This window comes from Megachile rotundata, chromosome 7 (genome assembly GCF_050947335.1).
Source record: "Megachile rotundata isolate GNS110a chromosome 7, iyMegRotu1, whole genome shotgun sequence".
Classification (NCBI taxonomy): domain Eukaryota; kingdom Metazoa; phylum Arthropoda; class Insecta; order Hymenoptera; family Megachilidae; genus Megachile; species Megachile rotundata.
This window is the reverse complement of record NC_134989.1, coordinates 17,798,061-17,825,290: the sequence shown is the minus strand read 5'-3', so window position 1 is coordinate 17,825,290 and position 27,230 is coordinate 17,798,061. Positions and strand designations below refer to the sequence as shown.

General features: G+C 42.4%; 3 protein-coding genes across 7 annotated transcripts in view; all 3 read right to left on the bottom strand.

The window, feature by feature from the left end:
* Fak (protein tyrosine kinase 2 Fak) overlaps positions 1 to 1,973 on the bottom strand; it is a 37,016-nt gene extending 35,043 nt beyond the window's left edge. For both annotated transcript variants that reach the window (XM_076533435.1, XM_076533438.1), the window contains exon 1: positions 1,365 to 1,973. The gene's annotated coding sequence lies outside the window, so the exon portion shown is untranslated. The remainder of the gene's footprint in view (positions 1 to 1,364) is intronic.
* A 140-nt stretch (positions 1,974 to 2,113) lies between these two features.
* On the bottom strand, positions 2,114 to 21,420 carry LOC100876526 (serine protease inhibitor dipetalogastin). Of its 2 annotated transcripts, none has more exons than XM_012297444.2 (9): positions 21,072 to 21,420; positions 5,980 to 6,096; positions 5,150 to 5,459; positions 4,915 to 5,058; positions 4,636 to 4,806; positions 4,381 to 4,545; positions 4,086 to 4,208; positions 3,606 to 3,782; positions 2,114 to 3,364 (listed from the first exon to the last, which is right to left on the bottom strand). In XM_012297444.2, the coding sequence occupies exons 1-9, from the start codon at positions 21,124 to 21,126 to the stop codon at positions 3,133 to 3,135; spliced, it is 1,494 nt and encodes a 497-aa protein (XP_012152834.1). In that variant the 5' UTR covers positions 21,127 to 21,420; the 3' UTR covers positions 2,114 to 3,132. The 2 variants fall into 2 exon arrangements, with proteins under 2 accessions (XP_012152834.1, XP_012152832.1); XM_012297442.2 differs by lacking the exon at positions 21,072 to 21,420 and adding an exon at positions 8,028 to 8,187.
* A 245-nt stretch (positions 21,421 to 21,665) lies between these two features.
* On the bottom strand, positions 21,666 to 25,918 carry LOC105664156 (uncharacterized). Of its 3 annotated transcripts, XM_076533448.1 has the most exons (7): positions 25,345 to 25,918; positions 24,899 to 25,073; positions 24,239 to 24,447; positions 23,821 to 24,176; positions 23,679 to 23,730; positions 23,270 to 23,592; positions 21,666 to 21,881 (listed from the first exon to the last, which is right to left on the bottom strand). In XM_076533448.1, the coding sequence occupies exons 6-7, from the start codon at positions 23,465 to 23,467 to the stop codon at positions 21,666 to 21,668; spliced, it is 414 nt and encodes a 137-aa protein (XP_076389563.1). In that variant the 5' UTR covers positions 23,468 to 23,592; positions 23,679 to 23,730; positions 23,821 to 24,176; positions 24,239 to 24,447; positions 24,899 to 25,073; positions 25,345 to 25,918. The 3 variants fall into 3 exon arrangements, with proteins under 3 accessions (XP_076389563.1, XP_076389564.1, XP_076389562.1); XM_076533449.1 differs by having other exon boundaries at positions 21,666 to 21,895; positions 23,270 to 23,730; XM_076533447.1 differs by having other exon boundaries at positions 23,270 to 23,730.
* Between the last annotated feature and the right edge of the window lie 1,312 nt (positions 25,919 to 27,230).

Below are 27,230 nucleotides of genomic sequence, written 5' to 3'. Positions count from 1 at the left end.
CGCTGCGTCGCGCCGCGCCGCGACGACTCGGTTCTGCTGGCGATCGATAAATTTCATTACGCGCGAAGGACGTTCTTTCTCAACCGTTGGAATCTTGATGTACAAACGACCGAATAAACGATTTCAGAACTGTTTGCGACCGCATAAGAGCAGCCACTGGTCGCGCCATTAACGCCAGAGATAATGATAAGATAACAAAAGGTGGATGGAGTAAATATGAGAATTGGTAACTCGCCGCCGACTGCTGCGTTTCCTATGTTACGTCACTTGCAAACATTCTTTCTGCCTGCACACTCGTAATTCGCCAGAGAAATGTGCTCTCGACAGCTTTAACGCGAGCAAAAAGAATTTAATTGGCTACGATTAAATTGAACCCGATGAGAAAATTCGTTTCTCGACGCGAAACGTTACCTTGTCATTGCTTTAAATTGTTTCTTGAATCCATTATGTGACCACGTTTATACTTACGCAACCTAATCATATGGTAATATTGTCATTTTTTTCTTAAATAATGAATGTGACACGCGTCGGACAAACTTTGCAATCGCAGGCTAAAATATATTTGTCTACGTCGCAGAAATATGGGCAGATTCTCCAGTTTTTGTTATACGCGATTTATTTGTGATAAAGAATACTTTAAGTTTTTCAATAATAATGAAAAGTTAAGGTGGTTGTTTAAAGACACGAAAGAAACCCTAAAGTATCCTGCTCTAGGGAAACTTTAAGGAAGAACCTATGATGTTACCCCTTCACGCAAACTCGGAAAGGGCCTAACGTGGAACGTTGGGGGCTCTTAGGAAGAACCCTAGGAGAATCTAACCTAAAACCTCTAGTAGTATAATTTGTAATTATAACTCGAGAATGCTACACTTAATTTTCTTAAATAACAGAATGTAGAAGGATGTATTATGACTTGTATATCGTGACTGAGATTGATTCATTTGTCACATTTATCAATGTGCAAACTTTTGAATTAAACTTATGCGATACAACCACCTTAAGTCTCCAAATTTAAGTCCGCTTATTTAACGCGAAGTCAATCACCTGGTTCGCGATGATCTCGAACGCGACCTGCGTAGAAAACATCTAGCAGGAAGAAGGAAGCCCTTCCTCTCGCGTAACGATTATCTAAGGCATCCCGTGTGTCATCCAGTAGCAACGTTTTATGTAATACGATTCGTGTAATCGCGATCCTCTTCGCCGGCGAAAACCAACACACACAGGGAGGCTCAAAGATGGCCTCTTCGATCGTTCGCTTATCAAATTTTATCCATGAATAATTCGAAATAAGAGCAATTAGCTATCGACGAATTCGTGCGATTTTTGTATCGAGGATGAAGCGAAGAATAATTATTTGTACTTACGATTACGACGAATCTTGTAATATTCCTGTGATCCGCTTCGAAAGCACTGCCGTATCAGCGACAAATCCACCACCTGATCCCAAACTTACGAGATTGGGACACGCGTTTCACTGACCGGATCAACTGTACACTCGATTTTCTTCGGCGAGAAACTAAAGCGAACGATCAGAGTACGGTTCAGAGATAACGGCGAAACTGTGTCAAAGAAGGAGTCATGCACAATAAGCGAAACACCCGGATCATCCGCAAATTCGATCGGTCGTGATCAGTTGTCGTAAACACTGGCCGCCATGCTCTCTCAGCACCTGTCAATATCAGTGTACTTGGCCGCCATCTTGCGGCGATGATCCAGATTCTGGACATTAACGCCATCGGACGGTCCGCTCCTATACTATTTTTTTAACGCACCTATAATATCTGTCGTTGCAAAATAAGTTACGAATTCGACTTATGAAACGAAGTATGGTACATATTTTCCAAAGAACCTCGTCGATTTCACTGTCTATCAAATATGTTATCAAGGACAACATTCCGAGTGACATTTTTCTATATGAACAATCGCTGATCAATCATGGTTACAAATGTTTTTTGCGAACAGTTTAGGAACTAACGCGATGTGTCGATTACAGGTATAACGTAAAGTTGTGCAGGACGTTGACCTTAACAACTTATCGAACTGTCATCGAAATCTTAGAGGTGTGTCTATTCGAAGGCGATTACCGACTACTTATTAAAGAATTTCATCGGCGTTATACCTTAAAATATACGTATATAGTTTATTATTAACATTGGAAGCATGTATGTTAGTGTCAATACAAAGAAAGGACTGTCGCATATGTTTTATAATAAATAAAGGATACGATGATAATTAGAATATGAACACACATCACATGTCAGAGGATAAGAAATACACAATAGCTAAATATTTCCTTAGAATTAGAAACAAGGTTCGTTTTGGAACTATCATGTTACCGTAATAGCTATAGCGATTATCAGAATGATGCAAGAACGGTACGATAATTAATACTACAATAAATAAGAATGATTTTACCGGCTAGTATGTGACGGAAGATGTCGAATGAGTTTTGCACGAGTGCACGGCTGATCTGACAAGAAGAACTACCCCAGTACACTTCTCGAATTGATGTTCCTTGAAAATTTTAATGTTAAATATCTTTTAAATAATTAAGCGGCTATGCCTAAAATCACATACATAGTATGACTCCAAAACTATAAATGATTTAACCAAGATGGATACTTGGGGAGTTCTCCCTGCGAACGTCGCGAATTCATATCGGAATACGCTCATATCATCGCGCCAAAAAATAAAAACGCGGAATAAATATAGACTCGGTAATTCGTGGACAGTCGCGCTTTAACGAAGATTGTCCACTGTCATAATCATGACATACTCTATCCATAATCGAACAGACGATCTCTGCGAGAACTCGTGAATGATTATGGAGATGATAAAAAATTCCCTAGACGAGCAAACTAACGAGATACTCGTTTCTTTTTTTTCTCTTAGAAAGACACGTAGCATTAAATTTTCGTAGAGATTCGTAAAAATGTTAAATCCTAGATCGAACTCCAGAAATCAATCGGTTTTGTTCGATCATGGCCAAGGAGTATCTTACAAGAATATTGAGCGACTCGACGGAATTTGTTCCAAACTGCTCGAATCGCTTTAAAATATTCATCGAACTTTTCGAAAGCATTCTTCTTTTCGAGAAAGCTATTCCCAACGATATAACTCGTTCTGCTCCGTTTAATATAAATAATTCTTAGGCTCTTCCGTGGGCTGGCCGCATACTCCGTGGTACTTTTTCGAAACTAGACTTCGACTACGGCAGTTCTCGATTTCCAGGAAACATTCGTTGCTGTAGGTCATGCCATCGGTACCGCAAACCGGATCGTAATAGGGCGGACAGATCTTTTGACAGCCGCGGAACAGGAAACCTTGAACGCATCTCTTCATGGGCACAACGTATACGTGTTTCCTAACCAACATAAATTCAAACGAAATTAAAAGTAGGCACGGTAGACTATTAGAAAGAGGTGTCAAAATATAATTTCGCCCGGTACGATATTTACTAATGAGTCAACTCTACTCAATCATAATTAAGGTTGCGAGTGTTTCAGGTCAATTGGTCACCGTTTCCATTCAGAAGTATAGTCCCTCTTATGAAAGATGATCTGCATTCAGAGTAGATGTAATTTCAACGCACAATTGCCACTTACCCGCAATTGTCCCTCTTCATCTCGCACTCGTTACGATAAAGCTTGTTGTCGGAACCGCAAACAAACTGACGTTCCCCGCTGCAGATCTGGTTGCAAAGCGCTGTGGTACGACAATGTTGTGCTGGAACTTGAACCACCCTCTGACCGCATGTTTCACGCCGCAGATGGCAAAGGGATCTAAAAGCATACGAGTACACGTGTGACGCATTTGTAGACATAAATTTCTCTGGAGAAATATAGGACGTCAGATGTCGCGAGAGTTTCTAGGATCCCCTAAGGACTTGGCTCGAGTAATTATCGATAAAAACTAGTTCGACAATAAATCGTCTACAAGGGGGATATGACTTTGAGACTCTCTACGAATAGTCATTTTGAAAAGGAAATTGTTTGTGTCTTCTAACGAGCGAACGTTCGTGATTCACGTGCCCTTAAAACTCTCGGCGCCGAACGTCCTGGAATCCAAATAACACTCTTAATCACCGGTAAACGTTGCCGTCACTTCCACAAACTGGTTCTTCGGGTACCTCGCTACAATCTTCGGGGCACTGTTCGGTCTCCTTCAAGGTTGTACACTCCCCTACGTGAGCCAATTGAATGCCCTTTCTGAAATGTAGCAATTAGGTCAAATTCACCGCAACGAAAAGAAATTCGAACTACAGTTACTGAACGACTCGAGTGATACTCATCGCGTGATACGCTAAGCGATTGCGCTAATTGCACCATATTTCATTCGGAATTATGTTTAAATAAATCTTCACGGAAACGTAGAACTTACAGGCACACTGCCACGTTCAGATGACACTGATTCGGGTAAGTGTTCGCGTCGCTACCGCAAACTGGATCCACGTCGCTACCACATTTCTGCTGTTGCTTCATGCACTTGGTCAAACGTGGTCGACACTTCTCGAAATCTACCACGGTCACTTTTCTTCTCGCTTGCCTATAAATTTGTGATGTCGCCATGATTAACGGTATTATTAGAGGCTAACTAGATATTAAATAATATTACGGTTTATGTCGGGAAACTGACCCACAATTCAGCATCTGCATTTCGCACTCGTTCCTGTATATGCTGCCGTCCGATCCGCAGGTTGGCACTTCCGCTTCATTTTTACAGTCCAAAGGACACGCGTTCGTTTGTCCACCGGACGTCCGTTCCCGCGATACGCAGAACGACATTGGCACCTCGAACACGTGCTTGCTAAACGATCGATCACATTGAGAATCCGCGACACACGAAGAAAATTGAACGCGGGACTCGATAGTTATTCGAAACGAGAATTTTCTCAAGGATGTATGCTGTGCTTACCCGCAATTCTTAGCTCGCATTTTGCAGGTGTTCGAGTAGAGGATACCATCGCTACCACAGGCTGGTTTGGCACCGCGCCAGCAAGATTCACGACAGTGTCTCGTTGTCTGGCAATGTTTTTTGTTCGTACGCACGACACCTTGTCTACCAGGAAAAAACATGTATCTTAGTTATCAGAAACCAATTAAATTTCTTAAACGGCTGTATTCCAAGATTATTTCGCGTCGATACGTACCCGCAAGTGAGCAGCTTCATTTGACAAGTAGATTTATAGACGTTCCCATCGCTACCACAGATCGGTCCATCGAGAGGAGCAAAGTCGCAAGATACTGGACAATTCTCTCTGTGCGCAGAGATGTTATTGCAGGGACCCAAGTGAGACAACTCGATGCCGACCCTGCAGATCTCGACCCTTAACATGCACTTGTTGAGGTACGTGCGGCCATCGGTACCGCACACTGGGTCCTGGTCTCCTGGACAACGATGCTCACACTTGCTACCGGATGACCTCAGGCAAGCGGTCTTATCCGTGGCTATGGTTACACCTGTACGATCGATACATCATTAGTAAATGAATCAAAAGGTTAAAGCAACATTGTTTAATTTCTACTAGTCTCAACTATAAGTTCTTAGACGATGAAAATGAGAAATAAAACGTATTTGATACTTCTTTATCGTTGTCTGTTACTCAGAAGACATCAGCCATCGTAAAGCAAGACGTCAAGAGGTAATAAAGTTTAGACGATTCGCGTTGAAAAGGAAATATACGCGGCAAGATTAGGAAAGGAATTAATAGTTCCCTTCTAAACGGCTTAAGACGTCGTTCTCTCGGTCTTTGACCGATACTCTAAGGGCATCAGCTGCACGGCTCTATTGTACGTTATCATTAATAGCAGTCTTGAATATACTTTAAACACGTTTAACATCTTGCACGATGGTTGCGACGCGCTACTTCAACGGATGTTGTAAAACAACCGCAAAATCGTTAAAAGGGGAAGAGAAAAGATAAGAGCCGTATACATATGGGCCATGTAATCATAATTATTGTAGTTAAAAGGTGCTCACCTTTTCCACACATCTTCTTCCGCATTTCACACTGCGACGCGTAGATCACCCCGTCGCTACCGCACACGGGTTCTCCGCTTGGCGGGCATATTCTTGGACAGGCGGCGGTCACGAAGTCTGCAACAGAAATCAATCGAGATCAGCACGGGCCACCGTGTTTTCTTTATTCCTCGGCACGCATCGGCGATCGCGTTAGCGTTTGATCGATCTCGTGGAACAAGCTACACCGTGTATACCTTACCTGCACGGAACGTAACGAGGTACCTGTTGGATCATAAAGCGAAATGACATTTACTGTTACTTCGTTTTATCGTCAGTCTTCTTTGTCGAACCGACATATAAACGTTAGTGTAACGACGTAATTACGACGAAGGGAGGAACGTGTTTATGTATATGTATGTACGCGCTAGGCTGAAAAGGATGACTAGCGAAACACGCATACCTCGAGAAGAATCAGTAATTGACATTCGCATAAGAAAAATGAATCTGCTCCTGAGCTACAGAAATGACGCTTTGACAGTCAACGTTCAAGGACCCGAGTCACAAAGTTATAGTGACTCGGGTCACGCAAAAGTTATAGATCTTTGATGGAATCGTGAACTGTCGAATTGTTAGCATATCGAGAGGATACGTCGCGCATCGAAACGCGTTTAAATTATTCCTTACCGTAACGCTCACAAAATAAGAGTATCGCGAAGGCGTCTCCCGTATTCATTCGCTTATCTTTAACTGTACACTTCGATTTTATAATTTGTTACATATTATGCGAGCCGATGTAGAGTCGGTGTAGTAAATCCTGTGTGCTGTTGACCCGACGATCACTGGACCGAAACCAGCCAACGGGCCTGTACCAGAGATATCAGCAAGGAGGGTCAACAGGAAGCAATTAAAGTTTCGACCGAATCTCGTGACGGTACGAGTTACCTGTTACTTTGTTGCGTATAAAAACACGAATTCCTTAAATTCGAGTCTGGGTGACCATCAATTTCAGCAGCGCCGTTCGACGGTTAACGGATGCAGAAGACTTCGCATTCGGTCCATAAATTCTTAGCCAACGATGGATGATTCACTGTCTCTTTTCACGATAATTTATCTGCGATCAAAGTCACGCACAGAGCCTGTACGACGCTCCAGTTGCTCGTAAAATGTTTTTCTTCTTCGAAAATCGCGTTTACCACAAGACTTCTTTGGCGAAACTCCTCGGGTTACAATTTGCCAGGATAGCGCGCGCGATTAGAATCGTGTTCGCGGCGAGGGTAATTCGTAGCTAGCTAAAATCGGAGAATCTTGCTTGAAATCCGCCAGATGAACGAGATAAAACGATACGTATTGTAATATAAGGGACTCCGAGAATCCTTGCGCTTACGAACACTGCTCAAAGATGCCGCGAATGTTTGCCGATATTATACCCCTTTTCGCGTAATAATCGAGTTATGCTTCTTCCTGCTTCGCGGGGAGCCAGACAACGCTAATAACTGAATACGGCCAGCGATAAGGCTCGTCAGAGTATACGAGCGTACCCGCTTATCGTAATCGCAGGGATTACGATTTATCGATCGGTTGCTAGCGGTTAATGCAGTCTGCTCGCGATGCTAGTATTCTGAACGATATCTAAATTGAATTTTCATCGAACGTCGATCGAGGAACGATTCTTCTATCGGATCTTCGCGAACACAATCGGTTATGATAGACGAACACTCTCTAAACATCGATAAATGGAGATAATAAAAGGAGCAAGTATAGACACGAGTATGCATAGCGCGAGGCTTCATCCGCAAAGGGTTAATCATCTTTCCGTGGAAGCGAACGCGAGCGAAGCAGATCCAGAGTGCGCGTTTCTAACCGGAACATCCCTTTCTACCGTTTCTCAGCCGTGTCTCCAGGAATAGCGGCGGGAAACACGAACAAAAGCCGCAAAAGTTCTGTACATTGTTCATTTTATTTATGAGCCACGACTTATTCGTATCAAATCGTTCCGGTTCGTTAAACAGATCCTTATTTCTCCGTGTTATCGATCGTTGGCGATCCAAGTGCACCAAGTCTTGTACCTCTCTCGGCTTCTCGTTTCGTGGACAAAAATCCAAGGAGCAGCATCCACCCGGTCAGCGTGCATCCTTGCCGTGGTTCACCGACCCGCATATTTCTTCTTCCTCTCTCGCTCTCTTTCACCCTCTTTGTTCCTCTTTTGTCCTCGTTCCGTCTTGCTTCCTCGTTCGAGCAAATGGCGCGTATCCATTGTGCACATCGTGCGGATGCATGCACGCGCTCGACTCGAGACTCGACTCGGTTGGGCTCGTACGATTTCTACGACGGTTACGTATATGTGTATAATTCGATCTGCATTGTTCGCCAATTCACCCTCTGGCCAGACATCGCCGCTGATTGGCATAATTGATTCACTTAATCGCGTTCGTGGGAGTGACGGACACCTCCTTCAGGGGACGGCTGTCAACATGCTAATCACGCGACCACTTGACCAACCGATGTCTGCACGATCAAGAATCCGATGCCGCTCTTTTTCTTTCTCCTTCTTCTTCGTGCATCCGTCTTGCGTTCCGCCGTGCTTTAATAGGGAAGTATTGTGCTCGGTCTTTTGATTATACAGGGATGACTCGTTAAACAACGGAAGGAATGCGGATCCGCTAATTGGTTATAACTTAATAAGCGCCTCTCTTCGATTTACGATCACGTCGTCTCGGAACGTATCGAGAATAAGTGTATTGGAATATTAACCAAGAACGAATTTGGTTCACCTACTGATTTTCCTGGAGCTCCTAGGATGATAATCAGCATGCAGTTTTTTCTAATTTCGAAATAGAGAACGTTCGTTATCCGTACAATAATTTGCGTCACATTTATAGGCGCGACAATTGCAGGGTTCACAATCAACGTTCCACTTGATATAATCATACATCCACCGTCGAATTACGCTTGACAACGAATGGCGAAGGGTTAAGTAGATGTCAATTAATCGGACACGTGCTACATGGTGTAAATTGGCTGCGAACAAGGCAATCTAAAGGTTGAGAAGAAAAATGCAGCGGACGACGAGGAATGCGGCTTGGTGCGAAAACGAGAAACGGTGACCCGTGAAATTGCTTCGCCGCGAAAAGATGAACTTAACCTTCGACTTAATTAACACCGCCAACGAGCATGCGTTACGCTGATAAATCGAGATAGGTGCTCGCGCGGAAGTCGGAATCGTCGAATGCCTTTCCAACTTTCTTACGGATTCTAGCGAATAGCTGGCGTTGGAACGCTTGACAAATTGTACCGTGTGCTCGCGATCGGTTATCTGAGCTGAGTGTGCACGACTCGACGCGCTTCTTCCTCGAACAGCTTGCGATTCTTCCGCGAGTCAAACAGTCCATGGGGTCTTTACCGTTTCAAACCTGCGGACGTGTAAATACGTTCGACAAGTAGTATGGGCGTGTGACTACAGTAACCGTGGACATCTTTACGCCTTACGCGATCTGTAGGAAACCGTTGCTCGGATACTTCATCACGGTGGCGGAGAGTGCGATTCTGAAATGCCTTCTTTGGATTCCATCTTATCAAACTGCTCTTTTTTCACTGATCTTTCCGGTCGTTAATTTATGCCCAATTAGGCGATTAATTATGTATCAAATCAGGAATTGTAAAAAGGAAAGTTGTTCGCTTAGAAGATGTTCGAAAAGAGGAAAAGATGGAATAGGAACTGGCGCCCATGTAAACGATCCATTAATCCTTGCGTATAATCGCGTGCTCGGGACAGTGCATATCTCGTCCGGCGAAAGCAACGTCCGCGTAAATCATTCGCGATCGATAGCGTGAAAATCACGGTAAGGTCGTTCGTGTTCGCAGTTGTTCGCTCTCGTCGCGTCGGTTCGTGCACAACATCCTCTAACCCGGGTCTCGACCGATCTTCTCGACGTAGCCGGCCACTTTATCATCGCGAAACGATCTCGTCTTCCTCATAGCATTGTCCCGTAACACGTCCGAGTCTTTCGTTGCATTAACGAGCTTTTATTTCTGTTATGTAGCACGCGAGCTCCAGCTATGAAACCCGATCCAAAATCAAAGAAACGGGGAATGTATGTGCAGAAAAATCATCGTCCGATAACTTCAGAATAGAACATAAACGTATAGCTTGCAATATGCACATTTTGTATTCCATTGTTCTGTTTAAAGTTTATTGATGAACTATTTCACTTTACTGTTTCACCGTTTGCTTTACTCTTCACGGCATACTTAACCGGTATCCGCTATGCTCATTGGTTTCGCACTAATTTCAATCGACACGCTGAAAAATGTTGAATCTACAATTAGTATCGAAGACGTATCAATGATGTACGTAACCGCTTAGCAGCGGGTATATCCTACTCAGATTATACATAGATACAAGCTATCAAACGGAATACGTTAACCCGTGAAGGGACCAATTACAATTTAGCCGGCTGTATCTAATCGAAACTGGTTTCACGCGCTTCTTAGTCGTGCAATGACACCGCGTTCATTGAGAGGAAGGGTATATTACGATTCTCTCGAATAGATTTCAAACAGAAACAATGCTCGTAAACACTGATCATGGAGTACCGGTTCAAACTAATTTGTTCTAACTGTACACGCATTGGATTCGTATTACAAACCCCGAGCAAAAAGTTAATTAAACGTTAGAGTATAGTTGACCAGTCGTACTGTGAATTTTTCGCAAAAAATTTGAAATCGACTGTCGGTATTTTCGAATACAGCAATTAGAAATCGATCGGTGTGACGCTAATAGAATCCTCCAATGTTCGAACACCTCGATGCTCGCAAAAAGCGGCATGACGACAAAACTGGTGTTATTAAAAGTGCATGATCGTAACGAAGAGGGTAGGGAATGGCGCGTGGCCCTGACGATCGGCAAAAAACATCGGTATGTGTGTCGCCGGTAGTGAAGGAGCACGACAAACGAGTCGTGTTCCATAAATCGTCGCGTTCGGTTTAAGTGGCGTGTGGAGTGGTAAGTAGAGTACTGGGGCGAAAAACTACCTCCCAGATCTTACACGAGCGTACAGGATAGAAGACGCGAGCGGAAGCGAGAGAACGAGTCGACTCGCGAGCGAGTGATCGGTTGATCCGTTAACTATATTGGAGAAAACCTTCGATCGAACATACTCCACTGTCCAACTTTTTTCTGTCTCTTTCCGTGTCTCGAGCGTGTACAGAACCGATGTCGATGGAGCAGCGCGAAAATTCCAAAGCGTACCGGCAGTTTTCTCCGCGGAGACAGAAAATTACGAAGGTGCGTGCTTTGATTTGTTGGCAATCGGCTGAAATTTCAATCGACGAACGTGCCACACGCTAGTCTCTTATCCCTGTTCGTGATTGCGTTTAGCGATGTTTCGTGACGGGTGTTGACAAGCGAATTTATACCTTCGAGAAAATGCTATATCCATCGTATTTATCAAATTACGGTAAAGTCTAATTATACGGTGAGGAAGGTGACGATTTTTCTTGAAGCGATAGATATAATATATAGTGTGCTAATACGATACATGGATTGAATTCAGAAGTTTGTTCACGGTTCATCTACGTTATAAATTAATAAATAAAATTGTTATAAAAGACTATGTGTTTAATTCATAATCCCTTCTTGTATCGTTCAGAGCTTCGCGTACAAGATCGAGACGCAATATTTTATAAGCTAGTTATAATATTATGCTCACCTAAGTCGATAATCTGTAATTTGTAGAGTCACGCGAGCAAATAGATTTCGCCGATGTTCACAGAATTTATTAAGGATTTCACGAGAAAAATCTCCGTGGAATCGTATGATTAATACGGTATCGTATACCGAAAGCCTGAAAGCATCGATCTCTGTGTTTCGTGCGACGCGGAAGATGAGTTACGACATTTAAGCATGCACTTTGGTAACGAAACGTTCGCGCAGCGGTAGTAAAACCTATGGAATCCTATGAGGATGCTATGGTCTCGAAGGCATAAACCTTCGGTTGTAATTCGAGATTTCCTCGAGCAAAGGTGTTTCATTGAACAACGTCGAAACCGCGTCGTGAGAGAAGCTTACGGTAAACTATGTACGCGAGCGTTGCGTTTAAGGAAATTGGGTATTAAAGGTAATTAGGGTAAAACGAGGTAAGAGGGACGGAATATTGAGCGATTAAGAAGGAACGCATCACTGCATCCCAGAGAAAGGATAATTAGCCAACGAAGGTCGACAACCAAAAGATCGTTGAACCTTTTTTATTATTCCGTTGAACCAATAAATTAATCGGAGATTTACGACGACGCTGTTACGAGAGCTGACAGCTTTGATCGATGTTATTAAGGTAACGTCAGCGAGACGTTCTTTTTGATCGGTAGATTTCGCTTTTAATCGAGTGTACACTGCACCATTTTGTAATGTATACCTTGTAAGTGGTTCTCATCCCTTCAGATTTTTTTTTATACTGTCAACTTTATGCAAATCTACACCAATGAATCTCCCATCATCGCCGTCAAATTTAATCGCAGATTTACTTATTTGCAATAAAGGAAACGAATCAGTCTACCATATAGAACTTTTATTACGATGTTGTACGAGAACGACCTCGACCCTTAATTTGTGTTCTGCTATTAATAGGCCCCGAGAGGTAGACCCATCATTTATTTAACACTGTTCTGTCGTGTCAAATGCAGGTCGAAAGTGACCCAGATTGAACGCGCATTCTCCGAGCAAAGTTGCATAGAAAATGTAATCCTTCATTTTCTCTCGCAGCAACGCGTGATTTATAGTGATCGATCGATGAAGCTCCACGAAGGAAAATCAAGCCACCAGGATAATTTTCAACGATCTCAATCTTTCATTGATACGAGCAAACGAGGCGAAAGCCTTCAGCCTCGGATGCAACTATTAATTTACAGCGATTCCCGTGATTCACCGAGAAGAAAGAGTATGAAAGTAACCTCGACCTTACCTCCATACCTACTTAAGTCTAGGTCAGGGTTTCATAGCTTCTAAATTATCTTCAACATTATACTCGCACAACGATGTACAAGACGAAAAGGTCTAACTTTTGAATACCGATAAAATTAGTGCGCTGTGAATGATTGTCAGATTACAAAATTAATCTTTGATGTTCATACTTTCCTTTAATGATCCATGTTTTCGAGGTTTTACGAGGCACAACTGTTTTTATCGCGAATTAATTGTACTTCAGAAACCGTAATCTTTGATATTAATAATCTTCGGTACCTATTAATAGCGTGTGGATTAAGAATCGGTAGCACCGAGATGCTAGTTTTATTCCAGGTTATTCGCTCGAAAGCGAGCAAAAAGGACGCAGGCGTTTTTATTCCAGGATCGGGACTTTCTTAAATGCCTTCCGCGAGGTCTTTTTAATCCTTGTTTCATTGATGATCAAGGAGAAATCATTGAACATATGTAAATTAGAAAAGTAGAGCGTGGAACCGACAGTCGAGATAAGTAGATAAGACCCAATGATATTCAATATAAAATGCATCGGAGCGAATGCATTAACAACTTCTCGTTCCCCTTTTTTGTTCTCGTTAAAAAGAAACGAGTAAACGCTAACCCCGCCGATGACTTCACAAGATATATAAGCTGTTTGATATAGAGAAAAAAACGGTTGATTTTTATTCGAGCGAATATTAAATGCCGCATTTTATGACGCGGCAACGAGAAGCTACTCGAAAAAGAGCTGCGAGGCAGATCGGTATGAGGAAGTCGAGCAAGGATTCTATTTCTAGGCCATTCAATTACGTGGATCATAAACTTTTTTCCCTAGCCTCGCCGACTCGTTATTCTTGTTCGCGAAATAATCTTATTACTTGATTTAGTTTACGCTTGTCATCGTAAATTTCTCGATTACCAATCGATTATTCGCGAAAGAAACGGGTATCGCTGACCTACGCGCGAAAAATCTCTAGCAAAATCAGATAGAGTGCTACCTAGGAAACTTTCAGTACTTTGAGCGTTATCTACGGTATGTAGAGCACTTAGATTACCAGCTATTAAGATACAGTATATATTCTGAACTCGAATTGCTGGTTATAATGGTAGCAGCAATATTGCAAATTCAGACGTACAGATCGACAAGCGTAAGGAAAGTGAGATTTCGTTTATCTAATGTACCCCGTGTGAACCTAGCGATTCAAATAATGTTGCTATTGCCATGCTAATAAAAAGTCCAGTAGCTTGGGAATTTACGCAGTTTAGTATAACGAATTGTCCGGCGTCATCTGGTATCGAAGGAACGTGACGGGCATATGATTATCTGGCGGGCGTAAATACCGGGCATACGTCGGATACTTTCCCGCAAGAATACACGAAATCTTTTATGCGCATATCGTTACCATCCTCTTTACGTATAACCCGGTATATCCTCCACGTGGCTTCAAATTGGTTGTAAACTCGGTGAAAGATCGTGGAGGAACGTTATGCAAATCTTAAAGCCAACCTTAATCCTTTTGACGCACACCATCGGGATTAGACAACTATCTTTCGAGCGAGCTGAATTTCGTGCAGGAACGTTATGGTAATCGTTACGTTAAGCTTAATCGATTTGACGTTCGCTGCGAGAATTATGTAAACGGTTCATATAACAGCAACATCTTTTGACGAAACGCCACCGTAATGTTAATGCCACATTTAATCGTTTCGTCGTTCATCACAGGAATCCTATGTGGGAACAGAATTTCGTGGAAAAAGACCGTAGCGATGCTTATCGTTTGACGACCATCACGAGAATTAGGGGAACCTAATCTACGAGAGTATTAATTACAGAAGAATGCGATGTTAATCGTCTCGACTCACACCATGGGGATCATTTTTTCCTTCGGGAATCTCTGGAAGACACGCCGCAAAATGTCAAGGTCAATTGTTTGGTATCATCGCGTATTAACTTCTTAATTTGTCCGGCATCTGACACGAGAATTAGACAAAGTTTCGTGGGAAGAAAATATTCGAACGATTTCAACACCGAAGCTAATTATCTCGGTCCACCAGAAAAATTCGATAAATCTCCAGAAGAGTAGAATTGGGATGCTGGACGAGTAGGAATGTTGTCGAGAACGACTAGAAGTAAATCTGTGGCAAGTCGAGTGTAGATGGAATCGGTGGTAGAGGTTGAAGGAAACGGAGAATTCGAGATGGAGCGTCAGCAACGTGGAAGACGTGGTTGAAATTCACGGGAACACGTTCAGTGGGTCTTGAGGTCAGCACGGCGGATGAATCGAGGAACGGTAACGGTGCCGTTCCCGAAAGGACAGCCGACTGGTTTAACGATCGAACGGAGCACACAGTTCCATGGAACCAAGGATCAGGTTGTGGCCAGACGTTCTTCCAACGTCCACTTTACGATCGATCTTACGCTCGAATCGACGTATAAATTTACACTGCCTATATTTCTGGAAGATCTAATCGCGAGCAATCGGTATTTAATGGCAGGATAAATTCGATTAAAGCGTATAAAGTAAAGATTCGATGCGAAATTGCCGGCAGCGATCGCGGTACAGCGAGTTCATAATTTAAGATCTGTTTCTTACGATCGTTCGTAGTCGGCTTTTTGAATCGGCTGTTCAGTAACTCCGCTAACCACGCGTGACCAATATTTAATGCGTTCGCGATTCCTTTCGGTCGAACGACCAACCGTACAAGGAACTGAAGGGAGACGAGGAGTTCCATGGAAGAACTAAACTTCTTTAATCTATCTGGAAATTTCTTGCGAGCACTTATATTCTTATCAAGCGGATACTTTCTCTCCGTAAATAGAAGAGGTTACCAAAGAACGAATTGCATCTCGGACGAGTAAAAGCGTGCACGATTACAACGATAACTAGATATCTACGCGGATATTATTAGCAACTAAATCTGCGATTGCTATTAATACAGTAACTCGTCAAACTCGTTTTTCAGATCTCTTACCGATCGACTATTATGTAGTCGAAACTAACAAGCGGCTATTGAGATTTTCGATCTATCGGCTGTCTCGAGATAACGGCTACTTCATTATAACCGAGGATGAAACGATAGTTGGTATTTGATAGATCGTTATCTTGATCGAGCCCGATCGTTTTCCATTTTGCGCTGACAAATATCTTCTGTCGTGGATAACAGCGTTCGAGATTTTGATTTAGGTTTTGACAAGTTTGATCGTCGATCGATCATGTTCTCGTCGGTGTATTTCACCTGCGATTGCATAGGATCTTTCGTTTTCTATCGAGTTATTTTATCCGCGAATTTATGTGCGAGGGATAATAGAATGTCCAGCTACACAACCAGAGGCATTACAATACGTTACGTTATTGGAAATTTGAGAATGCGAGGCTATTGAAATTTGGAGGCGATAATTTCTCTCTAAATATCGGCATTCCTAACAATAACGATGAAAAATGACAGTGACGCGACGGTAGAACGAAAAGAGCAAGTGTAACCGATCGATATCAATTCCATTCGAGCACTCTTGTATAGATGTACCAGATTTCCTGATACGTTCCATTAAACGCAGCACGAGTACTCGTTGTTACGAGCATGTTACGATGGTACGTGTTCGCCATTAAAAAAATAAAAGAGTAGAAACTACTGTTGTAGAATATACGCATAAATAGAAACTTGCGTTTAATCTAATTCCCAGTGAAAGGCGCTGTAAATCCACGTCCGCGAAAGTGTTTTAATGCACACATTAACACGGTACGGCATCGCGGTAGATCCTGAATGAAAACCGAAAGAAAAGCATTCCGTGTACTGAACTGCTGAACGCTAAACAGATGAAAAATTGATGCTAAACGAACGAGAACGTGACTACGTTTCGTTCGCGGTTTAATGAATAATTTACGTTTCCTAGGAGCTGCTCGGTGTTCGCAAACATAGCTGGCACACACCAAGGGGAGAGACTGTATCGATAGGATCTAACGTGCGTGCTCTCCAACCGATGGGCTACACCATAAGCTCTCCACTTAGCATAAAATCGTACTTACGTATCTCTACAACAGTCTACTTCGACAACCTGTTCGACATTTGCTTCAATGTTGCAACTATTCGCTATTAATGGATGCAACTTCTTCGAAGAATCAGGCTTCGTGAAAATGACGAGGTCACTGACAGATGGTGACCAGGAACTAGATAGTTTCAGAAATTTCCCAGTTCTAGTTTCGACTTCCTATTCCCCGAGTTTCCAACTTCAAAAATCTCAAGTGTTCGTCACTTTAAATCTGAAAATCGATTAGCTCACGTTGCTCGCCAGCGTGCAACAGCGACAACCTTTCCATCCATATTAATGGACACGCAAAGACACGTATACGCTCTTCGTGGTTAAAGGGCTGATCATCCGGAAAGCTTATGAAATATTCATTAATGCATAAATCCATAAATGAACAACTCACCGACGATCAAGAACAATTAAACACGCGTCGCGTGAACGACACAAATTTCATTCAACGCTAAATCACATCGGGTTCCGACAGCCTCCCCCGTCTCGTCGTGATGAATTCGTAGCACGTATCGTCGGGAGACCTCGATAATTAAGATCAATTACAATGCTCGGGTCGATCGTGATTTTCAGAAAAAGTGGAAAATACTGTGTTGTGCGTGGCAATTAGTGCGCGACTGTTTTGTAATTGCATATATAACGGACGATTACCTATTCAGACGTCCTGTTTTAAGACGTACATATATCCGAGAAGGAAACTTCATTGTGTATGTGCAACCGGGGTCACTGTAATTGAGGGAGAAAAGAGAAACGGAGTCTAGAAAAATGAATCGTGCGATGAACGCTCGTGCATTTTGCGCGTGAAAACTATAAACTTCCGGGCACCCATCATAAAAATTCAATAAGAAACTTTTTTAGATAAAGCGTATACAATACCGGTGCTTTATGATACATCATTTTCTCGAAGATCGAGCCAGACAGCTCAGTTACCGTTACTCGAAAATGCTTAGAAAATATTTGAGCGGCCTGGTTTTGTGACACCAAAACCAGCCAGAGACTGCAGTCTGTGGGGTCACGTTAGAACGCGTGTTACTCCGAACGACCATCACTTTTACTATCTTTGTTTAGACAACTGTTCCGATTAGAGAAATATTCGTTTACACGAAGTGTCTAACTCGGTAATTAGTGGCAGACGATTCGTTCAAACTTTCCTCTAACTTTAGGAATATCCGTGCTTCGTTTAAATCAATAAGCCGTAAATATTCCAGACGGACAAAGTTGGTGTACAACGAACAAATAGACGGATAACTGTATTTTTCGCGATTGACGATGTAGACATAGGAGGTCGAGCCAGCGAATAAATTGTATTTTTGTCTCTCTGTGACAACGCGATATCATCCACGACAATTATAGAGGAATGTCAATTTAATTTACGACTAGTTGGTTTCCCGAGGGACGGATAACTCGGAAGTGGGTCATGAGGATTTGAACGCATCGAAAAGTCAATGAACCGAAACCGTAACGCTTTTAGAAGATCATCTTTTATTGAAACGCTTCACGACTCAACAGACGTTTTGAGAACGTTTTCAATACGAAGGAATCGGATAAACGTGCTTGGATTTTCAATAGTAAAACAGCCGGTTATTGCGACTTCAAAGGACGAGTTCCTCGATATTGAATCGAACGGAATCTATATTGTACAAAGAAAATATGTACTAGATCTCTATAACCCTAGTTGTGCCTAACGTTTCCTTCCACAAATGTGCATCCGCGAATTTACTCCGTATCGTCCTTGACACTTTTGCCTTTTAATTAATAGATAAAGAAAAGATGAAAAGCTATAACGTAAGAATCACCTGCGTGAAGGTGTGATATCGACACGGTCAGTTTCACAGCGGGTCTTTTAGAAATAGATGTAAAGACTATAGAAATAGATGTAAAGCCTATTATCTATAACGTTCCAGAGACTCGTAATTCTTATCGACAAATCTACGCGAGTGCGGCAATGGAATGCCCCTATTCTTTTCTTTCTTTTCCTTCCAACTCATCAATTTCCAGACTCGCAGCTACGAGTTTTAGAGACGATTAGCATACTTAATTAGGCGAATCAGCCTGACCAACATGTCGTTTTACGAGTTATCTGCTCGAACAACCGATTGAACTTGCACCGCATTCTTCAAACACTCGTAGCGAGTACAGTTCTAAAAATGGTTTAATAGTATTTATATACTTTTGCATTAAGCATTAAAATAAACGCGGAAAAGATGGGAAATAAAGATACAGAACTCGGACGTGATTCGATGAAGTATGTATAAATATCGCAAAGCATTACAGGCGGCAAGTTGATTTGAAGCTTCGAGTTTAGCGCAAATTATAACGTTAAAATTTTATCGGTACTCTCGAGATATAAAATAACCGGTTACCGATTACAATATAAAGATCCACTTCGGAAGGTATAAAATCTAATATGATTCGATGACATGAAAGTGAGTTACAGCAACTCTTTTTGAACCATCAAATTGATACGCTATTAGCGCTGTTCTGCGCGTAGGACTGTCCTGTTCTTCCATTCGACACTCAGCAATGAAATATTGGGTGAAGGCAGAAGACCGAAAGAGATTTTCGGCGAATATCGAGTGTCATTCGCCGCGTTGAAAGTCAATTCGATGAAATGAAAATATAAAAGACGAAGAGTAGCATTCTGATTCGCGCCACTCGACAACACTATAGAGCTCACGCAGAGAGGAAGAGGAAGGAACTCGCCCCCGTGACTCGTCGGCTCGTGCACGAGGCTTCGAGCGTACGGGAGATTAAAACGAAAAACCATTGGCTCTCTTTTTTTCAACCCTCCCCTCCATTCTTGCTGTCGGTTGAAAGAGCATCGCACTTGGCCATGGAGAGATACCGGCTCCCTGCAGCGAATTCAATGGGAGCTCCGAGCAAAGCCATTTGCCGCGAAAAAGAGAAAAAAGGGGGAGAGGCTGGACGTCGATGCAGAAACATCGGTATCGCTCCGGAAGGACTTGCTTTCGTCAAGGAACAGATTTATATTTCCTTTTTTGCTCGAGATACCGATGGACCTTTAAACTTTGTACCGGGTTTAACTGACCCACTTCGAAAGAGTTCGATTCCTGGTTAAATATCAACGAACGGTGACCCAGTGAAAATTATTCGTTTATCGGATATCGTGAAAATTACGATACTACTTCGAGGTAATGATTGCGACGCTATATAGAACTCGATTTAATTTAAACTTCGTGTTAATGCAAATTGGATAACTGGAATACTCCGACGAAAGTATGAAATTTCAGTAATTTGCTCCAACTTTACACGAGTTTGCACGTAATTGGAGATTTCATAATTAGTCGATACGATAGCGGTGGTTCGAATGTTGCATCAACAACGGGTGAAAAACTGCATCAAAGCTTTTAGCATATTCCCTGCGGGTGCACTCGATGTAGTCTATTCGGATATTCAGAAATCGTAATTAGAGGGTTATGACATTCGTATAAAATAAAATGGTTCTTTTCCATTTGACATCACAGTCGTGTCACCGTGATTAAGGCGTAAAGCGAAATTTAATTAAACGATTAAACGAATTAAACGAATTAAACGAATCTACGATCGACTCGGCGAAGAGGTAGGTGGCTACGAGTAACCAGGTATACAGTGAAACTCCTTGGACCAATCGAATCTCGAAGATCTCGTCGAACCGAAGTTCGAGTAGAAGTTTACGAGCATAGGTTGTTACATCGTGACGTTCATATTTTGCCAGTCGAATGACTTGTAACGCAAAATATCGATCACCGTTACGCATCCGACAGGAATCGGTAGGGCACAGGTTTTACTCTTCACCGGTTGGCCGGCTGGTTCACGCGGAATAATGAATGGACCCGTCTGTTCGTGCATCGCCTCCGGTTCATTTGTCTCTCAATTAGCCAACCGTGAAACCGTTGAAATTACTTTCGAGGGAACAAGAATGAATTATGCCGATCGATTTCCTCGGTAAAACGGTAAACGCGAGGTAACGTACATCGAAATAAAGAAGGAAAGAAAAGGCGTTGGAACCTGGAGACGCGTGGTCACGAATAGACGAGTCCGTAACCTGTTGCGGACTTTCACCAGAGTGGAACCACGGTACGGTGGGTCGATTCTGGTTGCTGGTTCAAAAGCGATACCGACCTTGAATGCAACACAGCAGGACGATCCCGAGGAGCAGACAGACGTGACGATGCATCCTTCGTTACTGTCGACGACGATCCGTTTAGACGGCTACCCACGATCCGGAGTATCAACGACGTCGTTAAGGAGGAACAACTTTCTCGAAGCGCAGCAGACGGCCGCGAGCGATTATCTTATTGTGGACGTGTCCGTGGTGGTTCTGTTCGCCACCGGTTAAGGAGGATAAGGCCGAAGGCGCGGAAAAGACGGTCGAGAAGGAAGGAGAAGGTGGTGGCGCCGCTGAGGAAGGAGAGGAGGAGGAAGTGCCCTCTTCGACCTCTATCGTCCTTCGAGGTCCACGAACGACTGAGCCGCACGAAGCGACGTCGGTCCGGCTATAGCCTCCCCTTCCTACTTTCACGTGGCGTGCTCCCGTTTCCACTGGAGGCGCGGACTGGAGAGCCTCTCCATGGGCCATTTACCATTACCATCATCGCGTCCACGATGCCCAGTCAAAGGGGGAACGACTGGACGAGGTGGATCGGGGGGAAGAAGCCTGAAAACTCACCAACAGATCGGAGAACCAACGTTTCTAGGCCAGCTCTTCCTTCTCCATCACAAGATATCTTCTTCTTCTTCCTCTTCTTCTTCTTCTTCTTCTCTGACCTCTCGGAAGCGGTCTTCCATTTTCGTGGTATCTTTCGCCGTTTTCGAAGCACATGGGAGCTCGTAGTGATTCAATGCCAAACTCGTATCCTTGCAGGTTCTATGATAAACGGGTTCTTTGATGTAGAATGCCGACGACCTTCGTAGAATCTTCATTTTCCTGCACTGAATTGGATTATCTGGACAGATAAATCGACAGTAGCGTATTTTTCTGGAAAAAAGATGGAGGGTATAAATCTAAAGCTCTGCTAACCGGAATCGCGTTGTTAGACTTTGTGGTTACTGGATGCGAATTAATTAGTTTAACGATTTACTTGAAATGAGAAAATTTCAGTACGTTAAACTCGAAAGTACTTTTATAATACGAATGATTACTCAGAAACGATCCATTATCTTTTTCGTCGTGTCTTTGGCAATTTTCAAGCGATGTCGTGTCTCATCATGTTCCAATGCGAATCGTTATTTCCAAGTATCGCTCGAGGCTCGCCGAGAAACGAGTTCTTTGATCTGAAATACCGTCAGTATTCACAGAATCTTCATTTTTCGTACTCTGAACCGTATCATTTTTGCCAAGTAAGGACGAAACATAGGTTTTCAGAAAACGATCAAGGTTGCAGGGACTAGATCAAAGGTAAACGACTGGAAATCTGATCTAGAACCTGATTGAGAAAGTTAGTCGATTAAAAGTGTTGGAATATTCTCGGCTTACTGATAAAAGAAAAAAGCTTATTCTCCGCGGACGTGGTTGTTCATTTGCATTTTAGCGGGTGCACTTTCTAATCGAACGACCGCGGGGAATTTTCTTGTTACCGACAGCGACATTAATCTCCTTTCCTACTTACGTTCTAACCGCTAATTTCACGTGCAAACGGAGTCACAGTGGTCACAAAGAGGAAACGTCCAAATACCTATGCTTCTTTACGAGGGCTCGTACTTCTATAACAATTCATTAGACAAGCGTTTCTCGTCGCGCAAAACAAGGATGAAAACTCAATTAGGTACTAGAGCAAAAGAACCAAATTAGTGAACTTTCTCATAGGCATTGGCGCGTTTAAATCTCGTTATTTATAGAACATGTCGAGAACTAGATTCATCTTCACCACAAGGGGGTGTTCTCCATCTGACGATGGCATTTGTACAGTTATCATGTTTCACATATTGTTGTGCTTAACTCTTATTGAAATTTCTCTCACATTCGAGAAAGCATTGCACAATGAATATGTTAAATTTATGAACGTTACCACGTGTATAGTTAAACATGACCACGCTGTCGGCAATACGTTAAACGTTACAAGCAAGCTAAAGTTTCCTTAGCGGTAAATTACTAAAAATAGTGCACGATCTGCAATATATAATTTTCCGGACAACCGCTAGTAGCGAACGTGTTAATTAACGATTCGTTTCGATATTACAACACGCCTGTTCCTCCACTAAAACAATGAGCGGTTAAATAGGGTATACAGATGCCACTATCTTAGGCGAGGTAACCACGTTAAAGCGCGCAAGTGGGTTAATGGTGAATCCCAGACGAGAAAAGGCAGATACATGCGTACACGTGCACATTTTGTGGCCTGAACAAGATACTCTTGACAGTTGATGTTGATGAACGATCCCTCCCGGCCTTCGGCGGTTACACCACCATCAACATCAGCATCAGCATCGGCAGCAGGAGCAGGAGCAGCAACAGCACCGATGGTTTGGCAGCAGCTACACCTGCACCGCTGCGAAGAACAAGTGGCTCCAGTATACATTCGTCCTCTCTTCCCCCGGGCCAGTGCCACACTTTCGTGCGTAACAACCGGTGCACCGTGTTTCTTAGTCCTCGTTTGAACGTTAGACGTCCGAAACTGGAGCACCGAGAGCGATTTCGTCGAATCTAGGAAAGTGTACATTATTGAGCAGAATAAAAATTCTCCTAGCTAACACGTGCTCTTATTTGTATGAGAAAAAAAGTATACGTACACTATCGTTCATAAGTTTTTAATCCTCGTTAAGCACCCACCTGTACATGACACTGAAAGATTATGAACAGACGATGTTAGTATCGTAAAATACCCATATTTATATTGAATAGTCGTGTTTAACTTGCATATTTGACACTTACATAATCGGCATATACTATATTTTCCCATAAATCACGCGTTTTTCCTAAGTTGATGTCAAACCATAATTCTAAATTGACAGCAGTAATTGTCAAAGCCTAACTTTCTAATCCGTTAACGTACTACAAGTACGAACGCCGATTACAGGAATCAAGTATTCTCATTCTGGTCCCCGGATTAACCGGGCCAGGTGACCGTCTATAGTCTACGTGTAACGATTCGCATGTTTTCGCATGTGTCTTACGGCGGCCTTAAAACGAGCAACGACCTCGATATCGTTACGAAACTTCTTGCACGGTTCCCTCGTTCAGACAACGTCATTGTTAACGTTTTTTCATCTTTCTCTCCGGTGAACATTCTAAAATCATCCGTAAATTAGCGTGAGAATTAGTTCAAGCGTTTGATCGATTTTAAGCATACCACATTTCCTGATGATTTCGATCGAAGTAAAAGTTCCATTCAAACGATAATAAGACTTTTTCTTCGGAATCTTGGTTTCTCCGTGGGCTCTCCCAAAATTAAGGATAAACGGCAGGTGGCTTCATCCTGGTGCCGTCGTAATTATGTTCGGCACAAACGAGAAACGTCCGAATGAAACATCGCCGCATCAAAAATAGGGTTCATTGATTCTGATAAATGAAACGTTTAGTCGTGTAATTATCAATACTTTCTTTGCAATCGGCGGATAAATGATTCTCAACGTAATTTTCGACTTAACGGTGCAGAAGTCATATAATTATATTTAAACGATTAAAGAAAAAGGCTAAGCGACCTAAATATTTTCTGGTAACACGAGATATATTCAACGATATGTATCGCTGACGAGAATTTATCCAACGACTCATCATCAAATGCACACGTGTTTAATTATTTAACGCTCAGTCGTTTTCGACGTGGCTTCGAATGCAGATAAAGGCGTGTTAACAACGCCACGGCGAGGATATTAATTAATCGTTATAACGGTCCACAGACTGACAGAGATAATGTTACAATAATTTACGATACCGTGCTCATGTCGATCACGGGTCTCGTAAGCACAAGATCGAATAAAGTGGACCACCTTCCTGAGGCTGACCTAACCTGTTTGCGTCGTCAAATTACCGTGTTGTTGGATTGGTATTGGGATTTCACCTTAACACTTTTTCATTTCCTCGTGATTCTCGAACCGTCTTCATTGTACACAGAATGCAGCCATTAAATTTTCTGCAGATCATTTTTTATGGAATTTTTACCACATAAAAATTCTAAGGACTACCTAGAATTTGACAATTAAGAGAGCGTTTTAGTAATAGATTTTGCCCTGCACGAATAATTATATACAGTAAGTGTCATAAATCGAGAATAATGTAATTCCACGAGAGTAGTTGTAAGATAGTACTTAAGTACTAAAATGCATCAACGTAAATGAAAATTATATTCTCCATTGTGAAGAACACAATACGCGATGACAGTAATTATGTCCAAATACTCGGAGAGAATATGTTTCGCGGTACGTATGTACTCCGTTGAACGGGAAAAATACTTACGCGTTCGAGAATGTACGATAGATGAAGAAAGCATGAAGAAAAAAAATAAAAGGATTTGTGTGGGCCGGGCCAATGAGACTGAAACGTGTATACCTTGCAAACCAAAGAATCGAGAATTTCCATGTATTAAATAAACATTTCGCCGCTGTCAAAGCAAAGCATGTACCATGGTGTCCCATGTTCATGACCATACCGGGGAACTCGTAAAGTATGCAACTGGACAAGGCAAAACCGCGCGCTTGCACCAAAGACAGCGCCGCTGTTCGGCCATTCGCTAAATTACTATCGAGACCTCTCACCTCGCCACCTGGTAATTTACCTAGTAGCGAGCGAGCCATCGTTTCGGTCATTCTGTATTTTTTACGCCACTCACAAAGTTGTTTCTATCAAAAAGAAATCTAGATTGACACATGCCTCGCATACTTCGAGGAAAAACTATGTGGAACGTGTCACCGTTAAATACCGATGCTCTAGCGAGTGCCATTAGAAACAGTCAATAGTCTTAGACACGTAGAATCTACCGGTTCTTGTTAAGACAGTAAGTTCAATTTCTCTATGGACGTTTTCCAAAACCTGACAGCTCATCAGCATTCGTTGTCGCGAGCGATTCAGAAGATAATCTAAGTTATTTCGAAACCTGGTCATCGATCACGAATCGTATTTCACTCACGACCCATGATAAACGATCAAGATTTAAGTTCTAAGGTTTCAAATTTCCAAAGACCCAGTATTGAATAAAATTAGGTAAATCGTTAGAAATTGTGAAGAATGTATGGCGTTTTGCTCACTTATACGAAACGTGCTTATTTGATTTGACCGCAGTAATGAAACGAGTAAGCAGACGTAATGTGATTGACACTTTCTAGGTAAACCCCAGGCAATTGACTCTCAACGTTGCATACACCCATCGGATACATGTATTCCTAGTTCGAGGAATGCGTCACACGCGGAACAGATTGGAAAAGAAGTTGCGATTCTTTTTCTTTCTTATCGATTTCCTGACATGTCGTTGATATAATTAAACTGAAAATACCCTCGAAGCGGCAACAATTTTAAACAACTGCCCGATCAATCATGCCGATGATACTTAAATTGTATGCGTTTACAGTACGCACGTAATTTGATATGCTGATTAAGTGGTCAAGCGGCTCTGGTTCATAATCTACTGTGACAAAATTAATTAGAAATATATCGTTGCGTGAAATCGAGTTGCACGATCGGTTGTCTATAAGGTACATCGTTTACTAGCTATTTCAGTTCTGATGAACCGTTTAATAAGTAACCGACATATTTAATTCATCCAGTAATAATTTGCTCTCATAATTTGCGTCTTGAGACCAGCGAACAGCTTCGACTTTTAACGTCGCTTTAATTACTTTCTTAAAGAGTTTAATATCAACATGAAGCGTTAAGTTGTTATCGGACACTGCACAAAAAGCTAATGTACTGACATATTACCCTCATGAAAATTCTTGTTCGACAACTTTACTAATAGCGCTATCTTGATCTTGTGGTGCTTTTCTTTTTTTAAATATGCGATGAATTGATAGGTAAAACACATAACATTCAAATTTATGCGATTACTTTTTTGCAGTTCACAGTTTTCGTTTTTCCTTCCGTTTGACCGCAGACGATGTTCAAGTTGAATGCAGGCCGCCACTTCGAGGTTGGTTGTTTCTTGCTCCGTCCGATACCTCGACATCTGCGTCAAGATTACGGAGAACTCGGTCGTATTCGACGTGGGAAGGTAATGATCACAATGCCGAGGACATATCTCTATACTTAGATTTAACACAGTTTTCATTTGGCTAAGAGTAAGCGCAAAGAGAGGAGCTTTATTCCATTTGGCTCGGTACTGTGAGAAGCTAAGGACCGCCTAGGGAGAC

Excerpts from the sequence above, each read along its gene's own strand:
- LOC100876526 (XM_012297442.2), bottom strand. The coding sequence starts at position 8,118 with ATGCGGGTCGGTGAACCACGGCAAGGATGCACGCTGACCGGGTGGATG. Across the intron at positions 4,807-4,914 it reads ATGCGAGCTAAGAATTGCGG|CAAGCACGTGTTCGAGGTGC; the intron begins GTAAGCACAGCA and ends TCGATCGTTTAG. Across the intron at positions 4,546-4,635 it reads ATGCAGATGCTGAATTGTGG|GCAAGCGAGAAGAAAAGTGA; the intron begins GTCAGTTTCCCG and ends ACAAATTTATAG.
- LOC105664156 (XM_076533447.1), bottom strand. The coding sequence starts at position 23,608 with ATGTACACTTTCCTAGATTCGACGAAATCGCTCTCGGTGCTCCAGTTT. Across the intron at positions 21,882-23,269 it reads AGGCCACAAAATGTGCACGT|TGCAGGAAAATGAAGATTCT; the intron begins GTACGCATGTAT and ends AATCCAATTCAG.